At 34.4% G+C, this 25,219-nt stretch overlaps 1 protein-coding gene across 3 annotated transcripts in view; it reads left to right on the top strand.

Annotated features, from left to right (window-relative positions):
• EPC1 (enhancer of polycomb homolog 1) overlaps positions 1–25,219 on the top strand; it is a 101,994-nt gene that overhangs the window by 64,226 nt on the left and 12,549 nt on the right. For all 3 annotated transcript variants that reach the window (XM_051961894.1, XM_051961893.1, XM_051961895.1), the window contains exons 2-10: positions 6,797–6,956; positions 13,901–14,046; positions 14,146–14,352; positions 15,050–15,198; positions 15,938–16,097; positions 19,304–19,480; positions 19,576–19,665; positions 19,753–19,901; positions 21,649–22,001. In XM_051961894.1, coding sequence (XP_051817854.1) covers positions 6,797–6,956; positions 13,901–14,046; positions 14,146–14,352; positions 15,050–15,198; positions 15,938–16,097; positions 19,304–19,480; positions 19,576–19,665; positions 19,753–19,901; positions 21,649–22,001 — 1,591 coding nt within the window. The remainder of the gene's footprint in view (positions 1–6,796; positions 6,957–13,900; positions 14,047–14,145; positions 14,353–15,049; positions 15,199–15,937; positions 16,098–19,303; positions 19,481–19,575; positions 19,666–19,752; positions 19,902–21,648; positions 22,002–25,219) is intronic.

Below are 25,219 nucleotides of genomic sequence, written 5' to 3'. Positions count from 1 at the left end.
ACACAACAGAAGAGGAATGTTTCAAGTATTTAATAAATTTATCATGTTAATTTAACTTGTTCCTTCTTGCTTTCCTTCTACAAAACCTGTTTGTGATCTTTTCTTTTATTTATATTATAGTCAGGTGCCTATAGTTCAGTCCAGAGTGAACATGACTCAAACTATATTCTGCACATTTTACATTTAAGAAGATTCCAGTTTACCACTGTCATTAGAAATTTGAAACTGATTTTTTTCCCCCACAGTATTTAATATTAGCCCTTGTTAGTCTCTAATAAGCACTGTCATAATTCCTGTCATTCGGAGACATCATCTTGAAAACCCCTTTTCCAGTCTGCTTTCATACTCTCATCTATATCTACCTCAGCTATGTTTCTTCCTTTAATTTCTCCTCCTACTGAACTCCCCTCAAAAAGGGGGGGAGATAGAGTCTTTCTTTTTTCCCCATCTGTTGTTAACAAATTTCCTTTTTATGCCTGTTAGTCATGACATTGATTGAAACCTGATCTTTACTGCATCTCGTGCCCTCATCTCCAATACTGTCATGATAGTAGGCATGATAGTCATGCCAATACTTCTCATGATAGGCACAAAGGTCCTAGAGTGGTACTAACTGTGTTTCTAGCTCAACCCGCCCAACCATTCCCACCAGCTGCTACCCATAGAACCAACAAGTCAGCCTGTCAGAGGGGCAGGAGTTAGCATGTGTCATATACATCAGACACCTTGACCACCATTTCCCCTCAGGTTAATGAGGCAGCCCAGGACCATGAATTGTGGGACCAGCCATACTTCCCACCTCACCCAATGTCTCAGCCAACCCCCAAGGAAGCAACCCCTGTGAAGATACAGCCTGGCAGCTATTCCTGCCCATACTGTGGCCCATAGCTAATGATGATCTAGAAAAGCCACCAAAAGCAATACCAGAAATTGGTTCATCTTTTCAGTAGTAATGAAGACACAGAAAAATCTGCCTTTCTACTGCAACCTACAGATCATGAGATTTGCAATTGACATCTTCTGTAAATGCTATTTCCCCAGTAGGCCATGAACTCCTTAAAAGGAGGAACGGTCTTTTCTGTTGGTAAATTTAGCCCCTTTGCACAGGGCATTTCATATATTAAGTGCTTAATAAATGTTTTATTCATTCATGCCTGCACTACTCTAAGGCCCTAGAAAGGGTATTCATGTTTAGCCCATGAATAATTTTCACTCAACAACCAGCCGTACTTTGAAATTTGTGCCACCTCTCTACATCTTATTTTGATCATCTACCAATCCTTAGGACATTCTCCTATCTTCCTCAATGTCTTCAGCACTTGTTGTATGGTCTTATTTCAACCCAACACCAACATTATTTTTGGAGACTTCAATATGTGTACAAATCAGGGCTTCTTAAACTTTTTCCACTTATGACCCTTTTTTGCCTGAGAAATTTTATATGGTTTACATAAGTACATAAAATAAGTATATGAAAACATTTACTGATAAATCATAATTTCATAACTACTACATTTAGCTAAATGACCCCACATGAGGTCATGACCCACAGTTTTAAATGTCCTGCCCTCTTCAAGTCTCATGACAGCTTTCTCTCTACTGCAGCCAGCTTAGAGAAGTCACTCTAGACCCTAGTATTGCTAGAAACTCCCACGACGCTGACCCTCTCTTCCCCTCCAGCTTTCCTCTGAGCCTCTTATCTTTGTGGCTTCTGGTAGTGGTTCATCCTTCCTAATCAAAGTGATAACAGTAGGGTGGTGGCTTGGTTTGAAGGGGGTGGGGAAGGCTGGATTTAAAGCAGATGGAGTCATCATCCTCATTCTCTCCAGAATCACTGGAGTCATCAGCACAAGACCTAAGGCAAGCCTGGCAGTGGCCCCGGAGGCTCACTCTGGATACAGGCGAGGGAAGAATAGCGGCCAAAGCTGGCCCAGTTTGCCAGACCTTGGCTTAAAAAGGCCACAGGATCCCCTGGCATCCAGGGCTCACGGCCAAACAACTGGCTCGGACTCCACGACTGGAAGAGAGAGTGAGGCTGATGACTGCATAGCTGTGCCTCACCGAAATCCAATATTCATGCCTGCTTGGTGTCATTTGGGTTGGTCCCAACTTCCATATTCTTCCATCTTACCCTTGTTTTGATTATACTTTTATAGTTATATAGCCACAATGATACTTTCTTCTCTAGTTTTAAGTTTCTTACTCCTCTGCCCTTTATCCAGCCCTAATAATTCTCAATCTGGATCACTTCCACCATCTGCCTTTGACCAAACACTACTGGAGTAATTCATGAAAACATGCTATCTGATTCCTCTAGAGATTCATGCTGTCTATCTTATCTGGCTTCACCTGGGCCCTGATGGCTACACTCCATATTAAAATTTTATTTGTGATAGATTTCCAATATACCAAATTTTAAGAAGGATATTGACAGGCTGGAGTGCATAGAAGATCATGAAGGAACTGTGAACTCATGCCATAGGAAATCAGTAGTAGGACATGGAGACTAGAGATGGTTAGCCTTGAGAAGAGATGACCCAATGTGTGATCTCTGTACCCAGATACTTGAAGAGTTATCAAGCAGAAGAGGAACAGACTGGTAAATTGATACACGTCCCCAAAGGAAAGAAGAAATATTAAGAGTAAGAAGAAATTAAATTAGAACAGTTTCAGATTTAATGCAAAAAAAAAAAAAGCTTTCTCATAATTGGCACCAATTGTGGAAGACCAACACTGTCCTCCAAAAAGTGAAATATACTGTTGTGTGGGACATAATGTGCCTTGGAGATCTTCAAGCAAAGGCTGTGTTAGATGATTATTTGTTAGGGATAGTATAAAGGATTCTTTAAGGACATGTTATGGCTTCACCTGGGCATAGCTCTTCTGAAGTCTTTTCCCTCACTGAGATCTTGGAGTCCTACAACAGGTGATCCATATCAATTTTTTCTTAAACCCCAAATTTTATCCTTCCTTAACTTTCTTGACTTGTATTTGTTAACAGTGTTATCTGTCTTGAATTGTCTGACTTATCAACAATTCAAAATCTACCTATGATCTCTTCCTTCATTTCAGCCTCAGATTTAAATTTAGCTACTTCTGTTAATAGCATCATCATCCTATAGTCATCTAGACGCCAAACTTTATTATCATTCTTCGTTCTTTCTCATTTCTCACCTAAAATCAATTGCCAGGACATGGCTAATTTAACTCTAAGCCTTTGGTGTTGAACTTGGATAGAAATAGGGTAGATTGACTTAGAAAACCACATATTAACATTGTTTTGTGGTATTGTTTGTTTATTTTGTTACACATTTCCCAATTCTGTTTTCATAGTGGGGGTGGGCCTTTCACCTGTCTCCTGCTCCTTATTCACAACAGCTACCGTGCTTGTTGAGGCACACTTCTCAGCAGTGCTTACAGTCTTGCTATTTCAGTCTCTCCTTTACATCTTTAACTGCCTAAATAATACTTTGTGATGCTCAGATTTAAATAGAATGTTAATCTTTGTTGATTCTAAGGATTCCTAGGTTTTCTCATCTGACCTTCAGGCTTTTCCATCTAGACTGTGGCAGAACTCTATGTATTTTGTCTTCTATTGAAGTATAGACTTTTTGAGATGGATTGTCATTTTTTCTCTATTTGTGTCCCATTTAATATAGTACTTGATACAAAGTAATTGTTTTAATGAATGTATTTTCATTCATTTGTCCTTAATTGCCTTCCTTGTTGCCTACAAAATACTCCTTAGCCTAGTATTTAAAAGATCCACCGACTCCTTCTTAAATCTTTCAAGCCTTGTTTCACTCTAACTTCTTCTTTATGGACTTTTATATTCCATACAAAACAAATATTAGCTGTTCCCTGATTGCTTTTACTAAACTTCCTTATGTCTGAATTTTTACTCCTTTTAGTATGTTCTTTAATATTTAGTTCATGTGCTACTTATTCTGAAGCCTTTCTTGAGTCTTTATTCCTGCCCCTCTCCTGCCACTTGAAAGATCTTCCCTTTTTCAAGTTTTCTTAGAGAATATTGGATTTCATCTACACTTTTAATTATATTCTACCTACATTGTACTCTTAATATGTACATATATTCTTATATTAAATTATGAACCCTTAAAGAACAGGGACTATGCCACTTTTCTATCTTGGGCTGCACAGGGCTTAACACATGCATGATACATAAGGTTTGTTGAATTGAGAAGAAATGAGTGTTGTATAGGTACATATAAAGGAAAAAATTGCATTTAAGACAGTGATGAAATGAATAAAAACTCAATAGAAGGAAATTAAATGATGAATAGATGGAGAGGGTAGCTAAGCCATAAGGGTTTGGAAGAAAAGGAAATGTTTAGATGGAAGGGAAGAAATAGTAAAAATAGATGTAGCTAGAGTCTGAGGCTAGTTTTGAACTCAAGTCCTCCTGACTTGCCTCTGTACATAATGCCATCTATTGTGTGATTTAAAGAGGAAGAATGACCCAATAGAAGAGGAAAGAGGAGGGAAAACATGAAGACAATAAGAAAAAAAAATTGGTATCAAAGGGAGAGGGAAAGTGGAAAGGAAAGAAAAAAAGGCTATTTATAAAATATAGCAATAGAACTTATTAGTGCATGTGATCTTTCAAAGTTAGACTTGTAAAAGAAGTACAGCCTTTTCCTGTGCCTTTTATAATTCTTGCTAATATAACTCTGCTTGAAGAAATATTAATGTCCTGTTTAGGCTGTGTTTTATATAACTATGATTAATGTTAAAGTCCTTCTTTATTTTCAGCCTGGTAAATTGTAATTTATTTGAACTTCTTAGTTGAAATGTTAGGAAGTCATTTAAATTGTTTTGTCTTTGTAATACTAGAGAAATTCCTTTTGTTGTTAACTTGCTATTAGAAATGTTTTAGTATAGAACATTCCTTGATAAGGATACTCCCTTTACCAGTGCAGGGAGGCACCTTCTCTACAATTTATAATCTTAGATAGTTGCCTAGAGTGGAGGTGTGAAAACATAGGGCTCCCAAGAGGCCAAACCCCAAAATAAACTACAACTGGGAAGTCTTTAATAAAATAAAAAATACGTAAATAGTATCAATATGTTGTATCAATGTGAGCCTTATGTATTGTTTAGTGGGATTATGTTTCCACTTTATTTTGATACCACTTGCCAGGGTTTCACAGCCATTATTTAGCAGAGATGGAATTTTAGGTCAGTGGCACAGTTTATAGATAGAGTGCCAGGCCTGGAGTCAGGAATGTCTGGTTTCAGACACTAGCTATGTGATCCTGAGCAAATTACTTGACCCTGGGCAAATTACTTAATCCTGTTTGTCTCAGTTTCCTCACCTGTAAAATGAGCCAGAGAGGGAAATGACAAACCACTCCAGGATCTCTGCCAAGAAAACCCAAAATGGGATCATGAAGAGTCAGACATAACTGAAAATGACTGAACAATTTCTCTTGACTCCCTGTGCCAGCTGTCTCTGCAGAAGCCACAATATCCAACTACATAAACGTTGCATATTATTAACTCTAATCATTGTAACCACGTATTTTATGTAGTGATTAAGTTAAAATATTTTTAATTGCTAATTTAACAAAAGTTAGCTTCTTTAATTTTGAGATATATTTGCTGAAAATTAATCTTTATTTAAAATTGGATTCACAAAATATTAATTATTATAGCAAATGAATGCTTGTAGACCAACTCCATCTTCATCTTAATTAGAATTAAATTAAACAATTTGCAGTTAATATCTTATTAGTATGCCTAGTTTTCCCAAACTTCAATGATGATTTAGGTGGTTGTATGATCTTTCTTAGAACGAGTTAGATAGATTTTGAATGAAGCACACGGATGATCCAGCTACATGGTTGGAATCTGTACCTAATGAATACATTTTCTCTCTTCCTATTTTAAAAAATAAAAATAGCTTTTTATTTTTCAAAGATAGTTTTTAACATTCAGCCTTGCAGAACCTTGTATTGCAAAATTTTTTTCCTCCACTACTCTCATCCCCTCCCTAGACGCAAATAATCCAATATAGGTTAAACAAGCAGTTCTTCTAAAATTATTTCCACATTTATCATGCTGTGCAAGAAAAATCAGATCAAAGTAGGGTGGGAGGGGAGGATGAAAATTCTCTTCCTATTCTTGAAGAATAGTCTTGTATTTATTTTGGTTTTGGAATAAGTCTGGCTCACAATTCAAAACAGAAATCCCTCCTTATATAAAAACTGATATATGCATAACTGCTTCTCATCTGCTCTTATGCTGGTCTTATTTGCTGCTTCTACCTCCTTATTGGTAGAATGCAGTACTTATTCTCCCTCTACTTAGAATTCTTAGCTTTTTTCATTGCTCTCTAAGTGCCCACCTCCTTTCCTGTTCAGCTTTTTCTAAACATTACCTAGCATAAGGAAAGTAGTCTGATTCTTAAAGACTTCTCTGTTAAAGTAGAATGGAGAAGAAAGATAAGTAAAATCCAGTGCCAAGTAATGTTAGCAACAGGAATCTATATAGGTAAAGAGTGTGTGGGCATCAAACCTTGACAAATTTTAAGTTTTTTTCAAATTTCATAAGCAAGTCATCTTCCCTACATACTGATCCATGTAAACTGCAAAGTGGATAATCCCAATAGCTATTCAAAAGTTGCTGTTAGGTTTTAATCATTTTTCTGTGCTATGATGTTTTGCTCTGACTGTAGCATTCTAACTCTGTTTAAAACAATAAGCAGAATATCAGACTTCTGGTATGACCTGTTTAAATATAATTTGCTTTTCTGTTTTTTCACCTTTGTTTTTAGGAACATCATCTCCAGCGGGCTATTTCAGCACAGCAGGTATATGGCGAGAAGAGGGATAATATGGTTATTCCCGTCCCAGAGGCAGAGAGTAATATTGCTTACTATGAATCTATATATCCTGGGGAATTTAAGATGCCAAAGCAGCTAATTCACATACAGCGTAAGTTATTATTCTGTTATAATTTCTAAAAATTGTCTGTAAAACATTTTCATTTGTTGCTTTTTTTTTTTTTTTTAATGCTTTTTTCATTTCTGATAGTGAACTAATAATGGGGGTGGATTTTGATTCTCATATTATTGGGGATTTTTTTCCTATGTAAAAGTGTTTTTGTTGATGATTATTTTTAAAATTATGTTTAAAATATTTCAGTACCAAAATTAACACACAATTAGTTTTGAGTTTTCTAAAGCATTTTCTCATAGTGAAAGGGATGCTTATTTAACAATGGTGACTTATAGTGGTTTTAATGAAAGAAATGTTAATTACAATGAATTTCTGGTTATAGTTAATAATCATGGATTTAGGCTGCTTGGTAGTTAAAATCAAAATTTGTCTTATGAATAATAAATCATGTTAATGGAATATAAAAAACCATATTTTGTGATCTGAGTTTATACTAAAAAAAATCTTAAGAAATCTAACCAAAAAAAAAGATTTAGAGTAATAGTGATATTATACTTTTTTTTTTTTAATGCTGATGAATATTTCCTAGCATATGAAATAAATACTCCTTTAGGTATTTTCACATTTGATACTGAAAAATTTCCTGTGGTGATTTATACTGTCTCTTTGGACTTCGGAGTTATACTGTCTCTAGTTAGTCTGAACTTCAGAAACTTGAAGCACCTAAATTATAACAATGTTGAAAACAGTTTGGAGGCACTTTGCTTTTGGAAAGTTTTTTATTTTAGGGTGAAATGCTAATCAAAGAGCTGAGGAATTCATATTATCTGGTAACTGTTTCATGTTTTTTTGTTTTTTTAGTTTTTTTTTAAGTTGGAAAAATGTTTGCTACAAAAAAAAATTTCCTGTCATTTGTTACATTGGGTATTTATTTTATAATAACACTTTAATATGCTGTCAGATTTTTCTGTTTCACATTATGAAGAAAAACTTCAAGTAGATCAATCAAAAAAGTTCCCTTTTTCCTATTTTAGCTTGCTATAAGCTTTCAGATTGGTTCTTAGTTCTGGCTCCTCTTTCTACTCCCCCACATATAATCCCTTGCCTTTTCTTATATTATATCTGTTAAATTTCACTGAGCCATTCACTCCTTTTCATTTCTACTTACACTACCCAAGCTTGAGTTATCTTAGTGTCTTATGTCTTACTACTATTTTAGTAGTCTTTTCAATCTTTAACCACTCTACGCCCATGACCAGATAATTAATGTTTCTATGGTACAGTTTTCAAACGAGTAGATCCAAACTCTTCAATGGAAAAACAGTGCAATGTAATGGGAAAAATAGTAGATTTAAGTGAGTAGAGAAAGCTGGATTTGAATTGTCTCTCAAACAGAAGCATTTGATTTTTTATTTTCCCAATAAGATAATAATAGATTTTTTTTTCTACTGTATAAAAGTTTATAACAATACTTGTGTTTACTACCTCACAGGACTGTTGGAAAGATCAAATGAGACAAAGTGTATAAAACACTTTTTATGAAATCTTAAAAGGGATTAAGACTGAATCTTAGATTTCACTGATCAAGAGAATTCTATATTAATCTATATCATCCCTTCTCTGAAACTTCAAGTCTTAGTTGCTTAGAGCATAGATAGTTTAGGTGATCTTACGTCTAGGATCTTAGTCATTATTGCAGATGCAGTACTTGAACCCAGGTCTTCCTGGCTATAAGGCCAGTTGCTTTATTCATTATTCCACAAAACCTCTCTGTAAAACTTTAAATATTATATAAATATCACCTAGTCCTGATGTCATATGCACTTTTCAGGTGAACATAATAAGACCATAAACATGTCCCTATTTAACCTATGATGATTTTCAGTTTTCTTAACAGAGTAAAGTTCAAACTTGTAGCTCAATATTAAGATCTTTAAAAATGGACCCAGCCTCTTTGCAGCCTTACCTCTCAGTTCTTTACAATATCAACAATATATGTTCCACATAAACTGGAGTAGTAGCCATTCTCCAGATATCACAGTAACCTTCCTTTTTGCCCATGGCTGTTCATACTCCCTCTGCTTGGAATTTCCTCCCTACCAGTCTTTGCTTTTGTCTCCTATTCTTATTAAGGCCCACTTCTGATGTTTTCACTCTGCTTGTACTTCTTGTATATCGTTTGTCAAATTATGCCTTACAGATCTTTGTGTGCAGGTGTTAGAGATCTTGCCTTCACTCACAAGTGTCTCAGTTTCATTTTTATGAGCTCCAAAATTTCTTTTATTTGATCAAAATCTTGTGTCATTCTGTCTTTTCCTCTAACGTCTTTTTGTTGTTCAATCATATTTAACTCTTCATGACTCCAGGGTTTTCTTGAGAAAGATACTGGAAATCTAGATGGATAATGACCATGACTATTGCCAGCTCTTATTACAGATGGGGAAACTGAGGCAAACAAGATTAAGTGCTTGCTAGGGTCACACAGTGTCTAAGGTCTGATTTGAACTCAGAAAGATGAGTCTTCCAAACTCCAGGCCCAGTACTTTAGCTACTGCATCCCCTAGCTGCCCTTCATCTCTACTGTTGCATCTAATCACCCCCTTCCTGTTATTCTTTCCCAAACCATCATCCTTACATTAGTCACGCTACTTTCCCTGTTTCCACCTTGTAGTGATATTTTCACCCCCATTAAGTTCAGTTCATCCTTTACCTTCTGGTCCTGTCACTAGTCATGTCTTCCCAAACTTCAGCTTTAGATTACTCCCATCTTGTTACTGCCTTCACCAAAACTGATAATCCTAACAGATGTAGATTAAAAAGTATCAGCTGGGCTCTCAAAAAAGAGAATCCTTTTATGTCTTCCTAATCTCTTTGCATTCCACTCCCCACAGCTTGTTCTAAATCTCTGTGTGCTTTTTATTCTTCATTTAGGCTTCCTACACTACCCTTTGACCTACAATACCCATTCAGATAAGAACCTTATAACTCACTGGAAAAAAAGAAGCCATTGTCTGAGAATTTCTTTTCTTCTCCTTTTCTGCCCCCTCCAGATCTCTCAGATAACCTCATTCTCTTCTTTATAGAACCTTATCTCATGAAAAGGTGATCCTTTTTGTCTAGGCAAGCCCTTTTGTGCACACTCATGATCTGTCTTTTCCAATAAATTGCTCCTGTTGGTATTCCAGCAGGACTTCTTTTTTGCTTTGCTAATCCTTTGTTGGCTTGTGTCCAGTTCGAACCTGACGGTTAAATCCAGAAAGGAGTCTCTTCTGGCAGCCTTGTGCCTCTTTTTTATCAAGAAGAAGAAGTGAAGATTGTATTTAGGGAAAACATTCTTGTTGATTTTTCTTCTGAGAAATGTATAGGGATGGTGTCCATGAAAGAAACATGCTAGTAAATGCTATTGAAGTGTTTTTTTTTAAATAATTTTTTAATAATTATTCCTCTAAATCATAAATAAAAATAAATAATTCAGTCTTTACTCCTCTCCTCTCCTTTTTTTCAATCTAGTGTGATTTCTGAGACCAACAAAATAATCTTGATTCACTGCATCTGTTCTTTCACCTGTGCCCAGAGTTGGTCTTTAGTTCTGGCAATGACTTAAAATGTAAACCATTGGTTATTGAATTTGCAAAAAAAGTATCAGATCCAATAATAATAAAAAAATTTTTTAAATGTATTTGAACCTACAAAGTTTTAGTAAGTTTAAATATGTTTATGAGACATTTTGCTTTAAAATAAATAGCCAAGGTGACAAGATGCATAAAAATAGTCATGTTTTCCCCAAAAATGAAATGAGATTTGATTGATGACCTTTATGGGTAATTATTTGAGAATGAGTTTAATTGGTTGTTGTTTTTTAAAGACTTTTCCTTTTGAAATGGAAGAGTATCACGTGAAAACTTGGCCATTCACAAAGTACCAGTCTCTGCTATCAAGGAGCTTTCACATAAATGCAAGGAGATATGTACACATACAAATAAACTTCAAATATAGATCTATATGTGAGAAATATAATTCCCAGGGAGAGTAGAATAGCAGATTATGAGAAAGATATACAAGAATCTATATGAGAATCAATTGGAGAATCAAGAAAAATCTTATGTTGATGCTTGATGAACTTTTGAGAAAAATTACAGATTCTAAGAAGCAAAAATGAGAAAGGAGAACTTCCTAGGTCTTTTTAAGATTGTGCATATGTACAGATGTATACAAAGTTTTATGCATGAGAAACAATAGGAAAGTCAATTTTGATCATAGATTATGTCAAGAGGATTGATGTTTTAATATAGGGGACCTCAAACTTTTTAAATAGAGGGCCAGTTTACTGTCCCTCCGACTGTTGGATGGCCGGACTATAGTGAAAACAAAAACTTTGTTTTGTGGGCCTTTAAATAAAGAAACTTCATAGCCCTTGGTGAGGGCCGCATCTGGCCCGCCGGCTGTAGTTTGAGGACCCCTGTAATGGAAAGCAGATTGTGTACGACTTTAAGACTAAAGAGAATAGTCTGTATTATTCCTAGCAATAATAGGGATAATAAGTTTGTACAAGGGAATTGTGATTTGGACCCACACTCTTTGGTAAATAGTATTTCATTTGAGGTGAGTGAAAGATGCATTGGAAGGAGAGGCAGAGTGATAGGTTGCATAGTTCAGGTAAGAGATAATGGGGACCTGAATAAAAATAGTAAAAACAGAAAAGAATGAATGCAAAAGGTGTTGAAGGGGGGGAGACGGTAGGTTTCAAAAGAATTGTTTTCTGATTAGATATGAGGGTTGAGAAATGGGATACTCCAGAGTATCTAGACAAAAAAGGCTGACTTTATTTTTAACAGAAATTTTAGGGACTTTTGAAGAAGCATGAGGATTTTTAAAAATAGTATTTTATTTTTCTAAATAAATGCAAAGGTAGTTTTTAACATTCACTTTCACAAAACCTTGAATTCCAGATTTTTCTCCCTCACTTTCCCCTTCTCCCCCTTTCCTGAGACAACTAGCTATCTGATATAGGTTAAACATATTCATTTCTTCTAAATGTATTTTATATTTATCATGCTGCACCAAAACAAAATCAGATTGAACAGGAAATACCATGAGAAAGGAAAAAAAAAAACTAAACAAGTAAACAACAACAAAAGGTGAAAATACTGTGTTTTTATCTACATTTAGTTTCTATAGTCCATTCTCTAGATGCCAGTGACAGTTTTATCATAAGTCTATTGGAATTATCTTGAATCACCTCATTGTTGAAGAGAGCCAAGTCCATCACAATTGATCATCACATAATCTTGTTAATGTGGACAATGTTCTCTTGGTTCTACTTAGTTCATTTAGCCTCTATTGGTGTAAGTCCCTCCAGGCTTCTCTGAAATCATCCTCAGCATTTCTTATAGAACAATAATCTTTTACTACCTTCATATACCATAACTTATCCAGCCATTCCCCAACAGATGGTCATCCACTCAGTTTCCGTTCCTTGCCACTACAAAAAGGGCTGCCTTTTTTTTTTTTATTAAACTCTTGTGGATCCTTTCCCCTTTTTAATGATCTCTTTGGGATGCAAATCTAAATTTCTTTGGGACATTGTTGGATCAAAGGGATATGCATAGTTTAATAGCTCTTTAGACATAGTTCCAAATTGTTCTCCAGAATGGTTGGATCATTTCATAACTTCAACAACAATGCATTACTGTCCCAGTTTTCTCACATCCCCTCCAACGTGAGGATTTTTTCTGTGGTAAAGATAATATTCTAGTTTAAACATCTGGAATTTGACGGGCCTTTAGGGTGTAGCCAAATTCAAATATCAATAGGCAGTTGATAATGGAGGATGAGCTCAAGTCAGAGGCCAAACCAAAAAAATCTACTTGGCATAATGAGGAGCTTCCAGGGAAAAATTTTCTGTGGAGATTGATGCCTGCTGTGCAGTTGACGGTTGTAAAGAGTAGCTTGTGGCACTGACATTAAATGATTACCCTAGATAACCCAGCTAGGACCCAGGTTTGGATGGCACTCTGTCCATTTTCCACACTGGCTTTCATTTTTTTTAAATAGCTTTTTATATACAAGTTATATGCATGGGTAATTTTACAGCATTGACAATTGCCAACCTTTTGTTCCAATTTTTCCCCTCCTTCTGCCCACTCCCTCCCCTAGATGGCAGGATGATCAATACATGTTAAATATATTAAAGTATAAATTAAATACAAAATAAGCATACATGTCCAAACCGTTATTTTGCTGTACAAAAAGAATCAGACTCTGAAATATTGTACAATTAGCACACTGGCTTACATTTAAGATTTTTATATTTATTGATCTTGTATTTGAACTAATTTCTTTTCACCCCTGTTTTTTCTTCTTTGAGATAGTATAATCATCTATATAGAAATATCTAAATATTCTAAAGCGTGGATTTTTATGACTTTTAGCAGAAGCCCTTTTATTCTTAAAATAGGCTCTAAATTTATTTGCATGGGTCAGCTATGTAGTGCATTTGATAGAGAGTTGGACTTGGAATCAGGAAGACCTGAATTTGAATCTACCTTCAGACACTTATAGCTATTTGAGCCTAGGCAAGTTGCTTTACTCTGTTTGACTTAGTTTTCTCATCTATAAAATGAGATGGAGAAAGAAACTACTGTAGTATCTTGTATAAAAAAACTCAAATGAGGTCTTGAAGAGTTGGACAGAACTGAAAAACATCTGAATAGTAAAAACAACATTTATTTGCTTTGTGAAACTTATTTCTTTTATTGGTTTTCATAAATAAAGTCTTGTCTGCAGGCTTTTTCTTTCATTAGTCTTACTTTTATTAAAGATGTAATATAAAACCAAGATAAGTAAGTAGCTTTAATATATGGCTCCCAAAAGAATATAAATGAGATCCTAGTCTTGAGATTTCCATCCACAAACCTAGGTAGTTTTATTGTTTTAAGGGGTAAATGAATGGTCACGTAAGATTTTCATTATGCTGTTAGCTTTTAGTTTGGATGCTGAGCAGCCTGATTATGATTTGGATTCTGAAGATGAAGCCTTTGTGAATAAGCTGAAGAAGAAAATGGACATCTCTCCTTTGCAGTTTGAAGAGATGATTGACCGGCTTGAAAAAGGCAGCGGCCAACAGGTACAGCTCTATTGCAGATTCAGTTTAAAATGTAAGTACAATCAGCATATGCACAGGTGTATGCACATGTAAAAATGACACTGTGGATTTTACATTTAGCCAGTCAGTCTGCAGGAGGCCAAGCTGCTGCTGAAAGAAGATGATGAATTGATTAAAGAAGTATATGAATACTGGATTAGGAAGAGGAAAAACTGTCGAGGTCTATCTCTTATCCCAACAGTAAAACAAGAGAAGAGGGATGGCTCCAGCACAAATGATCCTTATGTGGCTTTCAGAAGACGTACTGAAAAAATGCAGACTCGAAAAGTAAGTTAATTTGGCAGCATCTTTGTTAAGAGAAAAAATAATCTGTTATTACAAATAGGAACTATTTATATAGGAAATAATGTTTGCTCTTTGTGTTTTAATCTTTACTGTAGTTTACTTAGAAGTGACTTTATATAGAATTAAAGCAAAATATTGCTTTTTCTCTAGACTATGGATATATTTTTTCAACATGTCAGATTGTTTTCCTGGTAATTAGAGTTCCTTTTATATTTAACAAATGTAAAGATTTATGCAGTTCCAATATGTGTTCTTTAAAGTATACTGTAATGGGTTGAAGCTCGAGTTGATGCACTGAGGTCCCAAGCACGTGAGGCTAAATAGTAATTGGACCATACTCTATTAATATATAAGCTTGGAGAAAGAATGGCCCCCACCCACTCTTTGTGCAAGTCCTGATATGTTGTATAGGAAATGACTATTTTGGTGGGTGGCAGATAGAGAGGCAGAAGAGACTGCTGGCTGGTTCCTGTCGCAGCTGCTCACATTGCTAATCCCCCTTCACCTCAAAAAGAATAAAGATTGAAGATTTTCCCTTAGCCTGAATTCCTGACTCCGGCTGATTTTAAAATACACGGTCATCACAGTATACCACTAATAATTTGTTTGTTTGTTTGTTTGTTTTTCTGGAATAAAATCATTTACAGCTGAATAAAACTGACACATTTCATATTTACAGAATCGTAAAAATGATGAAGCTTCATATGAAAAAATGCTTAAATTGCGTAGAGATCTGAGTCGGGCTGTTACTATTCTAGAAATGATAAAAAGAAGAGAAAAAAGTAAGAGGGAACTATTACATTTAACACTGGAAATTATGGAGAAAAGGTAATGTGTTGTTTTATGGTCTAAAATACTTAATGAGTTAATAGCCATAAATTTGACTATCATCTTAAATGTTAATTTGCACAATTACATATTTGTTAATCTATTCATGTATATTTCCAAAGTGGCCAATTCAAGAAAATTAAATACATTCTATTCCCTGTGATGTTACGCTTAAGATATGATTGCATATAAAGATTCCACTGTGTTTAATTCAATTTAGATGTCAGTTTTCATCTAACCACCATATTTTCACTATACTTGCAGGTTTAATTGATTGGAACTTCTACTTCCCTCTCATTTCTATCCTTTTTTGAAGAATAGATATTTTAAAATTACAAAACAGCCAAATAAGAAGGAGGGGGAAAAAAGGCAAAAGAACTGAGTAAATTCACAAGCTACGTAATTAGCTAGTGAATAATCAAGAGTTGCTTTTAATCTTTAAGTGATTCTAATAACTTATTAACAGTTTTTTGGCTGACTCTTGCTTAGCTTTAAAGTGACATCATGACAACATGGTGTGATAGGAAACAGCACTGAACTTAGTATTTAATCGAACCTGTTTGTTTATCTCCAAACAAGGATGCTGGTTGATAAGACTTCTGAAGTTCTCTCCAGTTCAAATTTGTTGTCTGTGATATATAGCCCTGCCTTGGAATTATACCCCTAATCATATCTAAAGTGATTACCAAATATTTATAAATTAACCTTCAGAAATATGTCTTCTCTGTGGTCATTTCAGGTATAATTTGGGCGACTACAATGGAGAGATCATGTCTGAGGTTATGGCACAAAGACAGCCAATGAAACCTACTTATGCCATCCCCATCATTCCCATTGGTAATAGCAATCAATTTAAACATCAGGAAGTGATGGATGTTAAGGAATTTAAAGTTAATAAGGTAATTCTATGTATCTTTTATTTATTCTTACAAATTTATTTGTCTACATGCCTAAACGTCTACATTTATCCCTGCTAGAATGTAAACTCCTTGAGGACAGAGACATTATTCAGTTGATTTACTCAACAAATTCAGCAATTTATTAAGTACCTCTTATAAGCAAGGCATTGAAGCAAGCACTGAGGATTTTAAGACAAAATCAAAATGCTACCTTACCTTCCAAAATTTTATATTCTACTATCCTCTTTACCTAATAGGGCACACTATCTTATTTTTTAGTATACATTCAGATAGTCAGTTGAGTTTTAATATTCTAGCATTTTAAAAAATAAACTCATGTTCCTTTTATCTGTACTTTCCATGATTTTATAATTGTAATAGTATACCCTTGATCTTTATCTTTAAACTCTTATTGTTGTTAGATTGAAGGTTCTCACTATGCTCTACTCCAGAAATATGAACTCTCCATAGAAAATGCTCTGTTTCCAATTCTTCCTGATTTATCAAGATATTGCTAACAACATATAAAATTACATCTCAATTAATTAAAATTATGTACATAAGACTTCATAGAATAAGACCAAGCCTTTAAATTATACTTGGAAAACAAAGTGGTACAATTAATAAGATATCAGCACTCCCCTACACACTTGTTCCTTTGCAGTCTCATTCAGGGTCATAGGCTCAAACTCCTTGCCATACTTGCCAAACTTGAATGCCATAGCAATAGAAGGGCTCCTTGACCAACAAGAATCCAGAATGATCTATCATCTGAACATTGGTCCCCAATGTTCCCAACTCTCTCCCAAAACTCTCCCAACTAAAAGCACTCACAGGATGCATCACAGATTCTTTAAAAAATTAATAATAGCTCCTAGTTCATAGTCCCATATGGTTTTCAAAGTACCTTCCTCAAGACAATCCCAGAAGAGATAATGCAAGTTTTATTTTGCCCATTTACATGAGGAAACAGGTGCAAGAATTTTATCCAAAGTCACCCATATGGTTAATATAAGAACCAGACTCAAATACATTGAAGTTTCCATGTTCCCAGATTTATTTCCCAGAACATTCTGTCTCTCTGGATCTCTGTCTCTTTGACTTTGTGTCTCTGTGTCTCTATCTCCATCTCTGTCTCTATCTCTCTCATCTTTCTGTATATCTCTTATCTTTTTTTTCTCAGAAAACTGGGTTGCAAACTTCTTTCTCTAAAGCCCTGACCTCTCTCTTTCACCATTCCGAGGTGTGATCTCCAATTGTTTCTAATACCTCACCCTTAAGCTTAATATGTTTAACATCCATTTTATTAACTCTTCCTCCCTAAACTTAATCTCTTTGACTGTTTCTGCTAGTGAACCAGACATCTATGTATAAAATTTGGGTGTGATCTTTGATTCTTTTATCATAATCACCTCTCCTAGACAGTTCCTAAGCCTCGTTAATTCTATTGCCGTGTCTTTTGCATCCATATCTGTCTCTCTCTCTTTTCCATCATCCTTGTACAACAGAGCAGTGTACTAGGTTTATTGCAATAGCCTCCTAATAGATTTTCCCAGCACTACATTCCCTGTCTGCACTATCTTTCAAGTTGCTTCCAAAAATTAACTTTCTTCATATGTCTATCCATGTTGTTTTTCTGACTGACCTAAATGTTTTCCTATAGCTTATTAAATAAAGTTCACACTTTATTTTATCTAGCATTCAAAGCCTTTTACAAATTAATATTAGCAATCCCTTTAGCAGATTAACTCAGTATTTTTTATTAAGTTATACTGTTCACAAAATACTTTTTCTTTGCAAATTCTTACCAGTCCTTTGAAGTCTAACTCAAGGGCCATCTACTCCTGAAGTCTTCTCTGATTTCCAATAATTGGTTGTGACTTTTGTCTGTCCTTAGACTGCACATAGTACTTTCCTCATACTTCTCTAATGACTATTTTGTATTATCTATGTTTGTCTCTTGCTAGATTATGAACTTTGAATGCAGAAACTGCTTACTCCAATTTTATATGTCCCTACCCCAACTTTTAATAGTCTACATACAATAAATGTTTTAGAACTTGTAGATCCTTTTTTTCTCTGATCACCTTGGAATAGTGGTATTGCTTGGGTCAAGGGGTATCCACAGTTTAATAACCTTTTGGGCTAATTCCAAATTACACTTCAAAATGGTTGGATTAGTTCACAGTTTGACCAACAGTGTATTAGTCTCCTTTTCCCCCCTCCATATCCCCTCCAACATGTCATTTTACCCTTGTATCAGTTTAGTCAATCTGATAAGTGTGAGCTTTTATCTCAAAGTTGTTGTAATTTGCATTTCTCTAATCAGTAATGATTTAGAGCAGTTTTAGTGTTTCTACATATAGCTTTGCTTTATTTTCCATTGAAAATTTGCCTATTCATATTCTTTGACCATTTTTCAATTAGGGAATGACTCATATTCTTACTTATTTGCCAAAGTTTTATATAAAGTTGGGATATGAGACTTTTATTAGAAACAAGTCTATAAAATCTTCCCTCCCCCAAAATTCTGTTTTGCATCTAATCTTGGTTATATTTCATGATTATTTGTTGAATTATTGTCTATGGTCTATTATACTCTCTATAATAGTCATATTTGTGACTATTATAGTCATATAGTCATAGTCTCTATGTCTATGACATAGACTCTGTTTTATGGTTACATTATCATTCTCTTGGTATTCAATTCAACCAGCATTAATTGATATCTTCAAAATTCTGTTCAGAATTCTCATCCTGTAGAAATATAATATTGAACAACTACACAATACTTTTTTAATACTCAAATTTTCACTTTAGTTGCTTTGTAGCTGTTAAACCTGTTTTACCACTTTTCTTATTATGTAGATGACATTCTTTGAAAGCAAAGACCATTTCTGTTTCTTTCTTGTCCTCTCCTAGTTTATACTTAAATGTATTGATTGTATACTGTAGTGATGCATTTTATCAAATGGAAAGCTCCATAACACTGAATGGAATAAAGAGTATTAAGGGTCTTGTGGATATGTAATTGATATGTGTGATGTACCGGCCCAGACCCTTGAAACTTATACATAATGCACTTTACATTCTGTGATGAAAACCTCAAAATGCCTCCCTTTTATTTTCCAGCAGACTTTTCAGGAAACTCTAACTCAATTAAATATAACTTTGAGGAGTTTACTTAATTTGTGGTTTTATTGTAGCAAGAAAAAACGGATCTTATAAGACCGAAAAGGAAATATGAGAAAAAGCCCAAAGTCTTAGCCTCGTCTGCCACTGCTGCTCCTCAACAGACGAGCCCTGCTGCACTGCCAGTCTTTAATGCTAAAGATTTAAATCAGTATGACTTTCCCAGCTCAGATGAAGACCCCCTCTCCCAGGTAAGTTTTGACATCTTTGTGATCAGCATCCAGGAGGAACATGATGCTATGGTTGTCATGTATGGTTTAATTCTCTCTATCTGGTATATTCAAAGGTTTTGTCTGGTTCTTCTGAAGCTGAGGAAGAGAATGATCCTGATGGTCCTTTTGCTTTCCGTAGGAAAGCAGGCTGTCAGTACTATGCTGTAAGTGGAATACTTTTTTTTTCACTTACTGATTTAAATTTGTTAATGCTAATATAAAATACTTAGTTTGTATTGATTGTCTTTTAGCCTCACTTAGACCAAACTGGCAATTGGCCATGGACTAGTCCTAAAGATGGAGGATTAGGAGATGTGCGCTATAGATACTGCTTAACTACCCTCACTATACCCCAGAGGTGTATTGGATTTGCACGAAGACGGGTTGGGCGTGGTGGAAGGTAAGATGTTATTTAGTTATTAATATATGTATAAGACCATTTTAGATTTTGTAACTTCTAATACAGGTTTCTATGGTTATATGTGTCTGGGTATTATATTCAGTTTGATTGCTGACTGGCTGAAGTTTTTGTTATTTACCACCTGGTTTTTGTCTCTTTGTGAGTCTGCAGTTTATATTGGAAGCAAATCTATCAAGACTTTAAAGATTTATTTATCTTAATGTATAACAATAGGAGTCAGACTTTAAAAAAAAAAAGTTTTTTAATTTGTGGAGAAAGAGAAAGAGCCCATTCAGTAGGCAAATAATGAGGAAAGTATCCTAAACACAAGGACTGACATAAGCCCAAGATCCAAATGCATTATTTCCTTTCTATCTTTATTAGACTTTACTCTTATTCACACATTATGTGATTTCCCCAGACATGCTTAGTTCATACATAGTCTGCCATCTCTATGTCTTTTTCACAGCTCCTGCTTCCCACCTCTCCTCACCTCTGCTTCTTAGTTTTCTTTAAAGCTTAATTTAAATGTTGGCTTCCACAGCTTGTTCCTTTAGCTGCTAATGTCTCCCTCAACCATGGTGCCCCCCACTTAATGCATATTTATACATTTTGCCTAGGGGCAGCTAGGTGTTCTGCAGAGTAGATAGGCTGCTGGGCTGGAGTCAGAAAAATGTAAAATCAGATCTGGCTCCAGACACCTAGCAGCTGTGTGACTCTGGGCAAGTCACCCTATTTGCCTCAAGCAACTTATCTATAAAAATGGAGGGTGGTAATGATAGCATCTACTTTCCCAGTGTGGTTGTGAGGATCAAATGAGATAGTAATTGTAAAGCATTAGCACAGGGTTTGGTACATAGTGGTTGCTATACAAATGTTAGATGTTATTATTTATGTGCATACAGTGTTCCAGTGATAAAAATTTAAATTCATTGAGTACAAAGACAGTTTCATTTTTGTTTCTGTGTAGTGCCTGGCCCACAGTAGGTATTTCATAAAGGTTTGTTGATGGTTTGATGATGTCCATAAGAGAAAAAAATTCTCTTGATATTTTGTTGTGGAAATCTCTTTAAAGTTTTTAAATCAATTACAACATTGATAATTTGAGATGGATTCATACAGAAAGGAATTCTCTTGTCAGTGTGAAAGATGTCTTTTTGGGACTAGGATACAAGGTCTCCTGCCCTCATTGTTCCTATTTGCCCCATTGTTCTTTCCTAAGTCAAGTTTCCCTTTCCTTACCCCATCAAGAAGAATCTGGTGGGTTTCTTTTCTGGATAAACACGATGGTTATGTTTTGAAATGTGGTTTGTGATTTAAATCAAAATGCAGTGAAAAATTATATTTGTTTTAGGAAAGAAAGCACCATGCATATTTTTAGATGACTTGCATTTTTGGAACAGATCATAGAGTAAATGCCTAAAAAACATTGTAATATAGAGGGAGTAAGTTTTCTCAGCTAGATAAACAAACATATGCACACATGTTGTGTGTTTCATTAATTTTAATAAGTACATGTATGTTAGCATTAATTGGGGTTTGAATTTTCATAAGTGAAAAAGAAAATTTGCTTTTATACAAGATGTAGGGCCTGTTAGGGCATGTACTAGGCTACAACAAAAGAGTACATATGATTTTTCAAGCTAACTTTTGAATTATGGTTCCTTTTGATAGTTAATAAGAATAGAAAAAATTATTCCCCTTTGTCTATTTAATAGGTAAGTAAATTTTTATGCTTTTATTTTAGGGTATTACTGGACAGAACTCATTCAGACTATGACAGTATGTTTCGCCATCTGGATTTGGAAATGCTTTCCTCCCCACAACACTCTCCAATCAATCAATTTGCCAATACCTCAGAAACAAATACCTCGGACAAATCTTTCTCTAAAGACCTCAGTCAGATACTAGTCAATATCAAATCATGTAGATGGCGGCATTTTAGGCCTCGGACACCATCCCTACATGACAGTGACAATGATGAGCTCTCCTGTAGGAAATTATACAGGAGTATAAATCGGACAGGCACAGCACAACCTGGGACCCAGACCTGCAGTACCTCCACACAAAGTAAAAGTAGCAGTGCTTCAGCACACTTTGGTATGTTTATTTTAATACACATTTCTGTTGAAATATAAAGTTCAGTATAGACACTTTTTAAAATATGCTCAGCAATTGTGTGTGTGTGTGTGTGTGTGTGTGTGTGTGTGTGTGTGTGTGGTTTTTGTTCAAGGTAAATTTTAACTTTCTTTGAGTTGCTGAAAAATCATTTGAGATCTAGTTTTATTTGTCTTTTTTTTTTTTTAACATTTTGTATAGTTTATATACAAAGGCAGTTTGTCACTTTATTTTTTTAAAATGTGTAAAAAAAATTCTTCTCTAGAATGCACTTAATAAATTATAAGATAAATAAACTATTTCAATTTTATGTCAGAAGTCACCCTACTGTGGTCTCTAAGCTGTTCCTTTTTTATACTTGAGTAATTCTTCAGTCTTTCACCTTGTCTAACTATAGGCAAAGATCAGTAATGATTTTCATGGCCTTCATTATGGAGGTAGGCCATAAGACAGGAAAAAACAATACTTTGGAAAAGAGCAACTATCTAATTTCTGAATGATGCAATACTTTTAAACAAAAGATTATTTCTATACTTCTTTTCAGGTGACTTCTAATTTATGACTAATACATCATAGTAAAGAATGTCTGCAATAAATACTTTCCACCTTATAAACTGTCCATATAATCATAAATTTTGTCTAAAACTTTTTCATAATTTGAAACAATAAGAATATAGAAATTCACTGAAAAGGAATGTCACCACAGATTTTTGTCACCACAGATGAATTCAGGTATAGAATGAAAGATGCTATAAAGTGAATCAATTCATCCCTTTCACAATTTCCAGGATTTACATTTAAATCTTCCCAGAAACATTAAAATCTATTGTATTTTTAAATACCCCAAGAGAAATATATTTTACAAGGTCCCCCAATAATCTAGTCGAGTGTTTTTAATGACCTTTTCTGTGAAGAAATTTGAACTTCTAAGGAAAGTTTGCTACTGTCACGCACCGTTAAGAACCTGTTTTAACAGTCAACTAGTAAGTAATAATTCAGATCAACATTTGAAGTCTTAAAAGGGAATTTTTGCTAAAAAGGGAATGTTTATATCATTTGTCTTGACCTAACAATTTCGTTTATAATTTGTTGGTAAATGTTTATTAACATATGTAGTTTTATTAAATTTAACATTGATACTGCTATAGAACCAGTCATTTAAAAATTAAATCAGTATATCAGTTTTGCATGAATTACTTTTTAGGGTAAATTACTCTTTTTTTGGATTTTTCATAAGACAACAGACTAATATTTTTCCTGATTATTCATATTTCTAAAGTTTTTTTAAGTAAGATTCTTCCCTCCTTACCCCCCATTATTCTACTGTTTTCATACTGAAAAAACAACATATACCATGGGAAAGAAAATCTTTCTCATCAAGATAGAGGAATTGAAATTGGGGATGAGTGCGTCCCTGTAATATCTCTTCAGTGTAAATGGATTTTTATATGCTGCCAAAGTAGGCATTAGTTTTCTAAAATTAATCTGCTGAAGAATTCTATTGTGCTTTTCTGATAAATATTAAAGGTTACTTTTCGATTACTATTATCAAAAGATTACCTGAAAATCTTTAGTAGTTGGCCTTAAATAATGAAGCATAAAAGTCTTCCTTTTTTTGGTGTTTGCTTCATTTACTCATGTAATTTTAGTGGACTAGCAGGTAAAACTCATTTTCTTTTGTAGTTTAATCTGCACTATGTGATTCTGCTATATATTCTTTAACTGTTGCTTAGGGCTTCCAACATATTTAAGGCAACTGTATCATGGGTATCAAATGTACAAAAAAATGCTCCATTGTTTTTATCTTTATCTAGGAATGAAATGTTCCTCAAAGTAAATATTCTAGATGTCTAGGGGTTTATATCTTTCACATTGAAAACTTTTTAGCATTTCAAATATTATAGACTCCCCCCCACCCCAACCTCCCGTCTTCTTAAATACACTGGACATGATTTAATTTTTTCATGATTAGTCATCATTATAAACATATTACATTTATGTAAAAACCGCTCAGGATTTTTGGCTATTTATCCCCATGTTAAAGAAACCCAAATTGCTTTTTGACTTTTTCTGAACCTTGCTATGAAATGTCACTTCTGTTGTCTGTTTAGCTTATTTGCATGTATGCTGCCCCCCTCTTCACCCTACTTTGTGCTGTTTCTAATCTGTGCTGACAAGAAACTGGATGATTAACCTTGTTAGAACTATAGGTAAAATAAGATTATAAAAGAGGTGTCAGAATGTTGACCTGAAGGTCTCTCTTATCGCCAAGATGCACGAACTCTTAATGGCATAGACTTGCTAAAGTCTGTTTTGACTTCTAACTTTTTTTTTTCCTGAGTAAATCCTGTTTTTGTGGATAGGTGAGATAGATGAATGACCTGGATAATAAGCAAGGTATTACTATCTTTATTCCTCTGGATATGTGATGCCATAATTTTAACTAATATTAAAGGAAATTGGAAATAGGCTTATTATTTACTCTATATCCAAAAACGGTGAAGACTAGTTGTTAGGTTCTCATAAATAAGTAATATTGTTAGTCTCTTAAGTTGAAAGTTTCATGTAGATTTCTTTCAGTAAATAGCCAGTGGATTTTGTTATCTTAATTGTCCATATCAGTGATCTAAAAGCACTGATTTAAATTAGTTTGTGATAACAATGTGGTAAATAACTATACCTGTAAAATCATAAGCTTAAATTTTTTTAAAAAGATAATCATTATTCAAAGTCTAGCCTACATTCAAAGTCTTCTTCCAGATTATAACATTTTTTTAGCATCCATAAAACAACAAATATTAAACTTATTATAGGGGGAAAATGATATCACTATATTAATAATATTTACTTTTAATATCTTGCTGGCATAGGTGACAAGTAATATTTTTATTGAGAAGCACTTATAGAAAATTGGTGTTAACTTTTGTACTTTTTAATAGAGTATTGTATGTGTGTGTGTTTATTTGTATTTTTAATGTTTGTGTATACACACCACACATATATTTGTTTGCCACTTACCAGTTGTTAATAAATTAATAAATCCTGTCTTTTGAAACTAAATCTCAGAAGCTTTGATTTGCCCCATATCCTGCTTGGACTGGTTCATTGCTTTTTAATAGCCCCCTGATTCTAAGAGTTCCTTACCACATTGATGCCAGACTTAGTGCAGAGCAGATTGCTTAAACTCTGCTGGAGTTCAT

The sequence above is a fragment of the Antechinus flavipes genome, chromosome 5 (genome assembly GCF_016432865.1).
Source record: "Antechinus flavipes isolate AdamAnt ecotype Samford, QLD, Australia chromosome 5, AdamAnt_v2, whole genome shotgun sequence".
NCBI classification, from domain to species: domain Eukaryota; kingdom Metazoa; phylum Chordata; class Mammalia; order Dasyuromorphia; family Dasyuridae; genus Antechinus; species Antechinus flavipes.
Note: the sequence above shows the minus strand (reverse complement) of the source record. Positions and strands in the feature narration are given on the sequence as shown.